Source organism: Channa argus, chromosome 4 (assembly GCF_033026475.1).
Source record: "Channa argus isolate prfri chromosome 4, Channa argus male v1.0, whole genome shotgun sequence".
Lineage (NCBI taxonomy): Eukaryota > Metazoa > Chordata > Actinopteri > Anabantiformes > Channidae > Channa > Channa argus.
The window spans coordinates 14,188,909-14,201,856 of NC_090200.1; the positions used below are offsets into that span (position 1 = coordinate 14,188,909).

At 38.2% G+C, this 12,948-nt stretch overlaps 1 protein-coding gene across 5 annotated transcripts; it reads right to left on the reverse strand.

Moving 5' to 3' along the window:
• Positions 1–200: 200 nt before the first annotated feature.
• On the reverse strand, positions 201–12,591 carry bnip2 (BCL2 interacting protein 2). Of its 5 annotated transcripts, XM_067500781.1 has the most exons (13): positions 11,294–12,591; positions 8,976–9,071; positions 8,732–8,799; positions 8,283–8,468; positions 7,123–7,158; positions 5,405–5,587; positions 3,642–3,744; positions 3,432–3,563; positions 3,210–3,296; positions 3,022–3,120; positions 2,104–2,139; positions 1,433–1,460; positions 201–835 (listed from the first exon to the last, which is right to left on the reverse strand). In XM_067500781.1, exons 1-12 carry the CDS (start codon positions 11,656–11,658, stop codon positions 1,454–1,456), a joined length of 1,398 nt encoding a protein of 465 aa, XP_067356882.1. In that variant the 5' UTR covers positions 11,659–12,591; the 3' UTR covers positions 201–835; positions 1,433–1,453. The 5 variants fall into 5 exon arrangements, with proteins under 5 accessions (XP_067356882.1, XP_067356879.1, XP_067356881.1 ...); XM_067500778.1 differs by lacking the exon at positions 1,433–1,460 and having other exon boundaries at positions 11,294–12,590; XM_067500780.1 differs by lacking the exons at positions 1,433–1,460; positions 2,104–2,139 and having other exon boundaries at positions 11,294–12,587.
• Positions 12,592–12,948: the final 357 nt, after the last annotated feature.

Consider the following 12,948-nt stretch of genomic DNA (forward strand, 5'->3'; position numbering starts at 1 on the left):
TTGTGGTGCCATCTAGTGGACCAACAAAGACAAAAAATGTGAAATTTGGTGATCTTGTCAAACATACTTTTCTATCAAATTGTCTTTTTACATGTCTCTAAACTGATATAAAAAAAAAAAAAAAATAAAAATCAAACAATGCTGTGGCCTACATCTTTGCACAAATGTTCTCCCTCTGTAAGTCAGAGGGCACATTCATGTATGGGGCAAAAAATAAACCTTTATTTCCCTCAGGCAGGATTGTAACAGGGAACCTCAACAGTGAACAGTGGAAAAAGGTGCTATCAAAACTTGTTCTATGAAATCCCATTCGGTGGGTCAGAGACCTAAAATGAAGTTTAAAAATCAGACCAACCATAAAAATATATTAATTTCTCTCCTTTGTCACCTTTTGAATATAAATATATATTTAAATGTAATAAAGCAGAACATGCATCAAACGTTTGTAACAGAGTGCCTTAAATAACGTTTACATACAACAGTATCTAGGGAATACCAATAAGCTAAGTGTGACATGATATACCTGCAAAAAAAAAGTAAAATATTAAAAATGTTTCAAACAGTATGTGAATCAGAAGATCAAGCTGATGGACACTGAAATACATAGCTACAAGTTCCACAATGTAACAGGCAGCATAGTTTCAAAAAGGCACTTTTTGTGATCCAAAGAGCTAAGTCTCCAGTCATGTTACCCAGAACAGAAACAAACAAGCAGATGTGGTTTTAAACATTCGTCTCTGTTGTCCTCCTCCTCAACATGTTGCAGTGTAAGCAGGGTCACTCTGGAATAGCAGCAGCAGCCATCTCCACTTTGCCGTGCACGTCCTGGTCGATTCTGCACACACATTTAATATCAGATATTTGTGACTGACGTAACTGGAATGGCACTATAACAAATGTAATGCTAACTGGTATTTTAAGTAATAGCAAGCTGCTACACTTCACACAAACACATTCATATAATCACATCAAGTGAATATATGAAATGATTATGTATATTCAATGCATGGTTTTAATTTACACCTGTGTCACTACTATATACACTGAGTAAACACACATTAGAGCCATCGGTGGCCCTCTGAAATGGCATGGCTATTAAACTTTTAATACTCCAGCATGCCACAACATATCCAAATGAATAACTCTGCAGCAAACATCAGAAATTAATAACTTCAGCGAATGAATATTGACGGCTTATCCGTAATGATCAGAGCCACTTTTATGTGGCTGAGCAAGGCTGACAAAGGTTTGTGAAAATAACCAACCATCAGTGGGGAGTGAACACGCAGTAAGTCATGCAAAGAGCTGCTGGTGAGCTGAGGGTGCATTACTGAGGGGGAACCATGTGAGGTCATGGGCACAGAGCAAACACACACACCAAAGTGATTAAGATGTAATCCCACCTGATTCCATTGTACATGAACAATCTTACCTGTCATCAACCACATAAAATTCAAAACCTGTTTTAAAAATACACATGCAAGTAAGTAGTGCTACTCAAGGCTCTAATGTCCAGATCACAAAGCAGCAACGTCATTTTGATATGAATTAATAAATTTACGAGTCAGCTTAAAAGTGAAGAACCAGTATCTTGTTATAAGTAATATACAATAATAGTATTAAATAATCCCCATTACCTTGTTTTTTATGAAAATATTACCAAGCTGTAAAGTGCTACCGAATAGTAAATTGTAAAAAATAGTAAAGCTCATACAAGTAAATCGTTTAAACCACACACACAGAGCTGATATTGTGTCAGGTAGCAGTTGAGAAAAACAAAAACGCACAAGTTAGTTTTGAGCTGAACTTCACAGAATTGGCTCAGAAATAGGATTTAGTTGGTTAAACAATCACCAAGCCACATATTTTTGGAAACTAATCAGACAGCTAGTCTGCTTATTGGGATTGTCCTAATTCTACTGAGAGGAAAATGTGGGACATTAGGGAGGAAAGTTGCTGATTTTGGCCAGAATGAAACAAATCACCCTATTATGATGGAATGACATATATTGGTGCATTTCTGAAGGGCAAAGGATAATTTAATTGTTAGTTTTGTGAAATGCAAACATCTTGTAGACTGAACCTGAGTGAAAGTGCATATACCTTTTATGGCTTTTCCTATTTTTTTCAGCATCAAACCTTAAGAGGAGGCAGGAAAATTGAGTTAAGGGAAGGAAAAACACACAGCCAACAGCAACCAAGACATCCAAAAGAGCAAAAACATTTTATAAGAGCTGAATTTGTGCTGAAGCCTTTGCCAAACAATATAAGACTTGTCTTGGATTAACTCGCATGAAGAAGGAACACAGCATTTCCCAGGATGAGCTCAATAGTTATGAACATCAGCAAAGGTTAACCGTAGAAAATAAAGAATGTATTGCTTAATAGCAAATTATAAGCTAAAATCATCGAGATGAGGTTCTTTTCAGCAATGTTGACAATTAAGAGTGCATACCACCCAACAAGCATTTATGATCAGCCTGCAAGAATTAGGACTTTGAATAAAGATGCATTGTTCATAGATTCAAATGAGTCAGACTCGTAGTCACTTATTTCAAGTTTACACTGGCCGCACAGGAAAAGCCAAATGTTGCTCTAGCACCACCTAGTGACAAAAGAGGACCAAATGTTGCAACACAGGTCACAGCTGACAGAAGAGCAAGAAGAACATATTCAAAAAGTTACAAGAGGTTATGCCAAATAGACATGCACACCCACCAGAGTTTAGCGAGGCTACGTTTCGTACAAAGCTTAAAGGATGAAATCTACAGAGGGGGTTGTAAAACCCTGTGCAGACTTAAATAGTAGGCAATAAAGTGTTTATTAACTTGCCAATTCAAAGTGGCTAGAAAATTTTAGAATCACCTTTTTCTAACTCTTGCCATGACTATACAATAGAGGCAACTCTGCTAGAAAGCACACAGATGCATTATAAAGTGTTACGAATTTTTAAGTGTGAACTCTTAATATTTCCGAAAAGAGTGTGAAAAATGTGAATGAGTTTGAGTGAAGCAGACTTACTGTTTAATGCAGTCTGGTATGGACACATACTCCATTGGAACAAGCTCTGCAAGATCTCTCAGGCTGTAAACATACTTGATTTTCTGACTAAATTTCGAGCTGTGAAAAAAAGCAGCAAATGTCAGAATCTAAAAAGGTTGTCCACAGGTTATTTTATTATTTTAATGACTTGATAATGTTACATTTACCTTATGAAAGGTTTTGTGAGGGCCAGCAGGGTGCGGATAAACCAAGAAGGATGAACAATTATCAAAGACTTTAAGTTCTTCCTTAACCTGTGCAAAAAGTGAGCGGTTTACTTACATTACATGTAAAATTAGGCTGTTTCTGGGCTGGTTTCTCACACAGTGTTAAGTCATTGCAGCTGTTGCAAAACTACTTGTTTTGCAACTACTGCTTGTCAGACTCACCTCCTATCGATCTGCTGATAGCACTTTCTCAGCCACCCAACAGTTGGCATCTTTTTTCGAGAGGTTGCCCCATTCAAATACACAATCATATAGTTCTCAGCAACCAAAAGCTCCAGTGTACCAATGACATACCTATGACAATAAAATCTTATTAGCAATGGGTCTAAAAGGTTTGCTTACAGAGCAGAAAGAATTCAAATAAACACTCACTTGAATAAGTTGTCCATGATGTATCTGTAATTTGGTTTATTGCTTTCAGGCATAAAGCACACAGCAAACACAATTATGGCATTCAAACCATCTCCATAGTAACCTGCAGAGAAACATTAAATATCAAAAATTGATGTTACATTAAAAAACAAACAGAAAAACATTCATTTATAGCTTTTAACTTGATATTTTGAGTAATTAAGGGCTAATTGAGTCATGTCTAACACTGTTAAAACTTTGCTTATTCATGCTGTAAATTACAACCACAATTCCAAAATAGTTGAGGATGTGTGAACGTAATTAAAAAAAAGAATGCAATGATTAACAAAACTCATCAACCCATATTTTATTCACAATAGAACATGAACAACATATCAGATGTTGAAATTGAGATATTTTACCATTTCATGGAAAATATTAGCTCAATTTGAATTTGATGGCAGCAACACATCTCAAAAAATTAGGAACAGGATAACAAAAGGCTGGAAAAGTAATGCCTGCAAATAAAGAAGCAAATGGTGGAGCATTTGACAACTAATGAGGCTAATTGACAAAAGGTCAATAACATGACTGGGAATGAAAGCAGCATTTCAGAGAGGCAGAGCCTCCCAAATGTAAAAGTTGGCAGAGGTTTACTAATCTGCAACAAACTGCGTGGAACTATTGTGGAAACTTTCCCCGATGTAAAATTGTGAAGACTTTAAAGATCCCACCATCTACATTATATAATATCATCAAAAAATTTAGAGAATCAGGAGGAATTTCTGTGTGCAAGGGACAAGGCAGGAGGTCAAAATTGGATGCACGTGATCTTCGCGCCCTAAGGTGACACTGCATAAAAACCAGGCAGAATTCTCTACTGGACATCACTGCATGGGCTCAGGAACACTTCCAGGAATCACTGTCTGTGAACACAGTTCACTGTGGAATCCACAAATGTAAATCAAAGCTGTATCATACAAAGAAGAAGCCATATGTGAACACTATGCAGAAACACCACCATGTTCTCTGGGCCAAAGATCACTTAAAATGGTTTGAGGCAAAATGGAAAACTGTTCTATGGTCAGATAAATCAAAATCTGAAATTCTTTTTGACAACTATGAGCGCCATGTCCCGTGGACTAAAGAGGAGAGGGACCATCCAGCCTGTTATCAGCGGACAGTTCAAGCCTGCATCACTAATGCAGGTTGCATTAGTGCCTATGGTGTGGGCAGCTTACACATCTGGAAAGGCACATCTATGCTGAAAAGTAAATAGAGGTTTTAGAGCAACACATGCTTCCATCAAGATGACGTCTGTTTCAGGGAAGCCCTTGCATATTTCACCAAGACAAAACCACATACTAAATCCATCACAAAAGCCTGGCTTCACAAGAGAAAATACTTTTTGCATCAGACAAGATTGGGACATCATTACTCTCCCAAACTCCAGCAGATGTTTACAGACAGTTGTTGAAAGAAGAGGAGATGCCACACAATGGTAAACATTGCCCAGTCTCAACTTTAAGATGTGTTGCTGCCAACAAATCCAAAATGAGCTAATATTTTCAATGAAATGGTAAAATGTCTCAGTTTCAACATGTAATATCTTGTTTATGTTCTATTGTGAATAAAAAAATTGGTTGAAGAGACTCGCAAATCATGGCATTTTCTTTTTATTTACTTTTTTATCCATTGTCCCAACATTTTTTAAATTGGGGCTGTAAACTGAAAGTTGTAGTACATATATGTCAGTGCCAACTGTAACTACTGATACTACTGACCTCCATGGCTAATAACTCTCTTGTGAGGTTCAATGGCCTTCATGTCCACCCTGTGGTCCTGGTCTCCAACACGAAACACCCTCCAGCGGCGACCCTCCTCCCTCTCATCTAAGGCTGAGAACTCCTGAACTGACTCCACACCTTTCTGTAGTAGTTCTGTGGTTTTGGGCTTCGGAAGATCGTCTACAGGGAAAAGCAATATTTTAAGGTCACACTTTGCATTTTGCAGATGCCAGATGTGACAGGTGACTGTTTTTCTCATGTCAGGTATATTCTGATTGAACAATTTATTCAATTGTCAGATTATTCAATTATACATCATGTATCTTGTCAATCACGTGTTTTAATCAAGAGCCATTACAATTTAGAATTTTTGCTTTTTCGTTGTGTATATAAATGCTTTCTCTCCAAAAATCTACAGTCACATTAACATCCATGTTTCTCGTTCTATAATGATCAACATTATCCAGGAGGAAAAAAAACAAAATATTCCCAGGGAAATGCTGCAAATATATTTGACTTCATCACAACATAATGAATGGAAACAAATGCATCAAATCAAACACACTGACAGCAACATAAAACGAATATCAGGGAGAAATGTTGTACATCTTTAGTAGCTTTGGAGGTGCATGATGCGCACAATCTCTAAAGCCCCTTACAGACATGCACTGGACATTATCCAGACTTTAATAGGAAGGGGTGTACGTGTGAACGCAAATGCCTGAGTCTGTTGGCCCTGCCATCACTCAGATTTTCCCTAGCCAGCTCCCTAGTGCAAAGCCCAGATTTGTGAACTTTGTGAACTTCTGTCAGTAGGGGCAGACTTGGAAATACAAGGAACAGCATTAAATTCTTTTGTATATCACCAGATTACAAAGCAAAACACTGTCCCTTCCGCAGCTCTACCACCACTTGCCTAATTACACAGTATTTCTTGACTAGTGAGAACGCATCTTGCACGAACTCTCCCCCCATGTTGGCTACGTCTGAAAGGGAAACTCCAGACAATGTCAGGACCTGATCCTCCTGACATTCTCTAGGGTTCATGTCTGAAATAGGCTTAAGTCTGCACTTCTTTAAAACATCAAGTGTTCAAATGATCAAGGTCTTCTGTGAAGCATGCAATAGAAGAATCAAAACATGGGAATAGTCCACGCATGGTAACACTTTTGTGAGGATCTTACTGCAAGCATCTCGTTTCTCAAGTACACTAAATCAAACACAGCGGTTGGAATACTGTATGAAGCACACCCAAATATCATATATATATTCACATTTAGTATGAAAATAAATTATCTACTAAATGAATAATTCATTTAAGATTCCATATGTAACATTATAAATGTAAATCATCTTAAATTGAAGGATAAATTCATTACATGTACGTTTTGCAATTCCTTGTGATGTGTGGAATCTTTTTAACTGAATGACTAACAATTAAATGGTGCATCAGCAATTCTCAAAACTGATCACTAAAACATTCTGGTGCTCATTAAACCACTTCTAAACTGATTCATTCTTTATTGAAACAGGAAATATTCAGGGAAAGGAAAAATAACATGCAGAGAAAATCAACTAAAAATGAAAAGAATACGAAACATGAAACACCCCATGATTTGTTTCAACATGTGTAGACAGTATGTGGACAATTGGGGCTGATTGCCTAATAGGCGGCAGGAAAACAATTAAACACGGGGTTGCCCATGAGACCTTACCACAAGGAAGAGAGAACGCTGTTGCTGGCCTGCAGCCTGTTTCCAGGCAGCGAATGGAAACAAATCTTCCAAGTAAAAAATAGGAAGGCAGCAATATGGAAACACAAAACAACAAAGCATATTTTAACTGCACTTTATTAAAACCTGTAACATCAAAAAAGGAAAATGCCAATGCATCCAAGCACCAGGAAATAAAAGACTGGTTTGATACTTGGATACAAAGTGGTTTGATCATTTTGTCACTCAAACTTTTTGCTATGAACTTACAGAATTTAAGTTTGAAACTTTCCAAGCTGGTCTTAATATACACTTTAATGATATTAAGCATTTGATTGAGATTCTTGGTCACTAAAATCTTTACCTCCTTTCCACAGTTTCAGCAAATGTTTCCACATGGTACACAGCTACGCTGTAAAAAAACAAATGAGGGCTAAGGTTTACAGACCTCATTCTGTGGAAAAAATGCACTTCAAGTTCACTTCAAACTCATAGGAAACTTAGGTAATTTCACTAACTGCACCGGAATCTTTTTAAGATAAGTGGAGACTTTTTTTTAAAAAGGGTGATGCCGTGAAAAAAAATATCTAATGGCTGCAACATCACCAACTAACAACAGCTGATGAGGGGTAAGTAAAGACAAATATATGGTCTCCATTTTTTCCTCAGCTCTGTAGAAGTAACAAAGAGAAATTGGGATTCTGGCCTTGCATTAATTTTTTTATTAATTTTCCTTTTTCTGCTTTATTCCTCCATGTACTCTATTTCATACATGTGTGCTTTTTTCAATGATGGGAAATCCTCCTAAAATTTAAAGTCGGACAAAACTATTAGTTTGTACTATGTCTGATTCACTCTAATCTATGTAAAACGCCAGTAGATCATACCAGTCTGCCATAGGACAGAAAATGGTAAATTCTGTCTTGAAATTGCTGTAACTTTGATGCATGTATATGGTCTCATGCAAACTTTGAAGTGCATTTTTTATGACAGAATGAAGACTGCAAATGTGTGGCCCTCGTTTCTTACAGTGTAGTCATGTTCTGTATAGAAACATTAGCAGACATTATACATTAATACAACTGCATCGGAGAGTTGAAAGATATTCTAAAAGTACTAAACTTTCGCTGTCCCTGTATAATAAAATGCTATAAAGGTCTTACCTTCCCATTCAAATTCATTGCTGTTGTCTGAGGGTGTCTCAATGTCATCGAGATCCAGCTCTGTACTTTCATCCAGCTCATCAGAGAGAAGGGAACCTTCACTGCGATCGAGTGTAAGACTGATGTCCGGCGCTGCAAGCTTTTTTTTTACCTTCTTGCCTTGCTTTATTGCATAGCCTTGGGTAGCTATCAAGACATGAGTGGTTATACTGTTTGTAAAAACAATTAAGACAGATTCATTTTCAAGTGTATTATCAAACAACATGCACAAGCTCTTTTCCTAGTGCTCTCACCTTAAAATGTATATGCATTCATGCCCAAAATAGAATGGACAGGAATGACTGCAATAAACATCTCTGGTACATATAGATAGAAAATATGAAGTTGTCCTTTAATATTCTTGTGGGTCTCTATAGCAATGCACTGTAAAATATCCTATGTTTATTTACCAGGATCTCCCTCATCAGAGCTACCAGAAAAAAGCTCATCTTCAAGCTCCTCTTCCTCTGGTAGGGGCCTGATAATCAAACAGGAGATCATGCAATCAGTAAGTCATGTGACACATTTGTATCACATGTGATAGTCTGTCAAGTTCACAGTATTGTATTACATCTGATAAAAAAAAGCTGTGAACTTGACAGATATCCGGGATAAATTGATTAATTACAACTTTATGAGTGACTGATGGAATACCGTGGAAAGTCCTCATCCTGCCACTCTTCCTTAAGTTCAACTCCTTCCAATCTTAGTCGGGCCTCTGTTGTGGCGACGTACTCTTGACGCTCCAGGCTGGGAAAGAAAATACAAAAAAATAATGCCATCCTTTGTGTTTAATGATTTCTAATTGCTAAAATGTCATCTTGTACTAATAATGCACGACTGCAAAGATAATCCATGACAAAACGCAAACACATAAATGGTTATCCTATTATCAGTTGCTTGTGACTTGTAACTGACATTCAGGTTTTATTCGGGCAATTTATGTTCTCAGCTTATTACCTCAAAGACAAAACACTTTGCAAAGTGATGGGACATTAAATGATTTAAACAGCTTTAGGCACCTAAAGCTGTAGAAAAGCACATAATTACAATCTTTGGATGTATCTAAATTTCTAAACTAGACTCTCAGACTGCGGTTAGAAAAAACAACACAACTGGAGAAACATTGAAATATGATTTAAAATAACAACATATTGACATATGCTTTCCATTTCAATGCCAATCCTTACATGATTCATAGTCCTGCATGTTGATTGAGCATTTAGATTTGTAACTGGCCACATAATCAGATCACTGACTTCTTGAAAAGCTTACAAGCTTGTGTTTAGGGCTTAGTATTTAAACCATATACCTGCTAATGCTGATCATGGTATCTGTCTTTGTTGTACATAGCTCCCTTTCATGCATTATTCGCATACACAACTGTATTTGTGCTCTCAGACAGAAAAACATTCTGGGTATTTGGTGCTCAACATTTCAGAACATACCAGATCAACTGTTTGCTTATGTATAGCGCAAATCCCCACAATGCATTTAAAATCCAACAGAGAGAGGCAGAGGTGCCACAGGAATGTGGATTTATGAAGGTACTGTAACAATTTAAAATGCATGGAGGGTGGCAGACTGCTTGCAAACTGAATAGAATCCGAGACACTAGGAAGTCAAAATGGAAAAAACTATTTATCATTTAAAAACCACAATAAAAACAAACTTAGTAATAAGTGGAGTTAAGAAGCAGAACAATGGTGGATGATTTGATGCTAATGATTTTGAATGTTGGGCCTATTTTGAAGCTAATATATTTACAGAATTGTTTAGACAAAAGTAGATCTCTAAAATGTCACTCACATGAGTCAACCAATAAGACGTAACTCACATTACCCATTACTCAGTCATGAGTCGCATCAATCTAGAAAAGAATATCATTAGTTAATAAAACTGTAATATAAAGAAAAGGACCATGATTAAGCGTAACTATACCATATAGTTGCTTTATAGCAGAATAGTGCAAGCTTGTTGGACCTGATCCTCATGTACCTCAGATAGGCAAATCTGTCTCATTCAGATAGAGAGGTGCCTATGTTGGCTTCAGAGAATCACTCTCCAAGTTCAAATGTATGAATATATGGTCAATAAAACGGCTAGTTATATTATATAAGAATTAAAAGTCTAGAAGCACAATGGTAACATCATATGCTTTTGAGTACAGGGCAACACAGTGGGCTTTCCTGGAGATGACAACATAATAAAAAAAAGTATCTCCATATCAAATTAGTTGACGAGTGTTGCTGTCCAGGTCATACCCTTTCATTTTCTGTGTGCTACAAAACTGATGTGCGTGTACTCCTGTTTGTCAAATATCACGTAAAAATATCTCAACAAGTTCCTCAAACGTCAGCCCAATTGACGATGTCAATAAATATTGCTTATTTTAACTGAGACAATGACATGTGTACAATATCATGCACCATGTTAACTAGAAAATGTGCTAACTATATTTCTGAAGTGTACCTCCTGAGACACCTCCTGGGTCTTGTTCAGATGTGCTGTTGTTGTACTGGGTTGAGTTAAAATGTAACATGATGCTATTATTTTGTATCTGGCTGTCCAAAAAAACAGGAGACTGTAAAGGTATTCCTGTTATTTGGTCCACCCCCTTTATAATGTTTGGGAAACTTGCTTTTCTGGCCTGGGCACAAACAATAGGATGCCAAAAAGTCGGAGAAGGATATGTGGCACTATTTTAGTATTGACCCATTTGTAGGCTAGACAAACAACTACGTTTACCCTGCAAGTTATTGTCTTTAGATTAGGGCCTGAACAACAGCACGGTAATTGTCAATAACGCTGAATAATGTCACGTCAGAAAAACCTTTCATATTCAGAGCACCGGAAAACACAGTTAAAGGGCTTTGGCCTATAGGTGCTGGAGTCTAGAGAAATGAACCAGAGACTAGGTCATGTTTTTAGAGTGTCCTCATATGAGCCAAGCATTACATGTACACACAGACCTTCCAGTGAGTCCAAATGGGGAGTGTGGCTGAGGAAGGCTCACAGGGGTAGAACTTTCTGCTCCCGGCTGATTCTGCTCATTGTCTGGAGTTGTCCTTTCCTGTGGCGTACCTCTTGCTTTGGTTAGATTCGCTTCGACTGCCTCTTCGCCATTTTCAACAGCAGAAACAGCGGTGCTGTTTTGGAATCCCTCATCACCTTCTCCCGACACTCCAGAGGATGACGGACTAGACGTCTGTCCGTTTTCCAAATCCTCGTGATTCCGTCTGGGTGTGACAAAACCTGGGCTACTATTGTTCAAATTCGTATCACCTAACGTTACACCCTTCAGCACCGCTTCACTTTCAAGCACATCCGATGCCATTAAGTTTCTCCTGTCCCCCTGGGGCTATATAGGATCAGAGTAAGAGAGTCTGACAAATAAACTCGTAAAATATCCCTTTGCTAGTTAAATCAGTCGAATCAGTTGGATGAGTCCGGCTGCGTCGGAAGTTTGTGGCTAGCGTGCTAGCTCTCGTCGGCTTAACAGCTAACCAGGAGAACTGTTGTTGACAATTTGCTATGCCAACAAACCGCATACCCTATTAACTAAACGGCGTGAAATATCACACAGGATGCAAAGATATTCTGCTTTCCTAAATGCGTCACAGTGTGAAGTCGAGACTTCAAAATGTGCGCTAGATTTTCTTAAGGAGCGGTGCGCAGTGATCGTACTTGTCAAGTTTCCTTCCTTCCGTTAAGTCCGAAAGCTCTTCGGCGAACGTAGCAGGCGTTTTAGCCACGCTACCCTACGGGGACAGTTAGCTTAGCTAACTAAACAACAGTAATTACGCACCAACATTGGCAAATGTTCTTCACTTAACGTTGACGCCAGCAAAAAAATCATTAAATGTAAACAGCTGTCAACCACGACATGACGTTAACACAACTGCCCCATGAATTTACGTTATAAGTATAACTAAGATATGTATGCTAAGAATTTATCAGCCTGTCTCACAGTTGCAACCTCAGCTGCACAAGTGTTGTTTAGTGGCTAACTAACCAGCTAACTGTAGCATTCGGTTATTACTTCTCCAGTTAGCGGCTGATGAGTTGCCAGTTTTGTTATCTGCAGATTAGTGTCTCAACTTTCTGCCCCAATCTCAAGCGCGCGCGCACAGTCGACTATAACACTTTGTTCTGCAACCATATGTGAATTCATATTGTCCCATAACTATAGCTAGATAGTTTTATATCGGTTAATATGAGTGTACATCTTGTAATTGTTCTCTACAAAAATGACCGAACCTGGCACCTCTGACAGTCTTACTTCTTCCGCATTCGGCGGTCCGAGTAGATTTTCACTGCCCTCTGCTGCTAATAATTAAAACGAATATTTTAATAAATGTCAGAATGACCACCATACGGTCATTCGGTCGGGGCCCGGGTTAGCAACGACAGCCACCGGTGCTGTTGACCTACAGGGTACCGGTGGAAATTGGGCTACTGTTGGTCGAAGAAGGAGAAGAGGAAGGTGTGTTCGTAGGCAGAGAGAGAAGAGGAAAGCTAAGAATGTAGGACTGACAGTAGGGACTTTAAATGTTGGGACTATGACAGGGAAGCCCAGAGAGTTGGTTGGCATGATGCAGAGAAGGAAGGTAGATATACTGTGTGT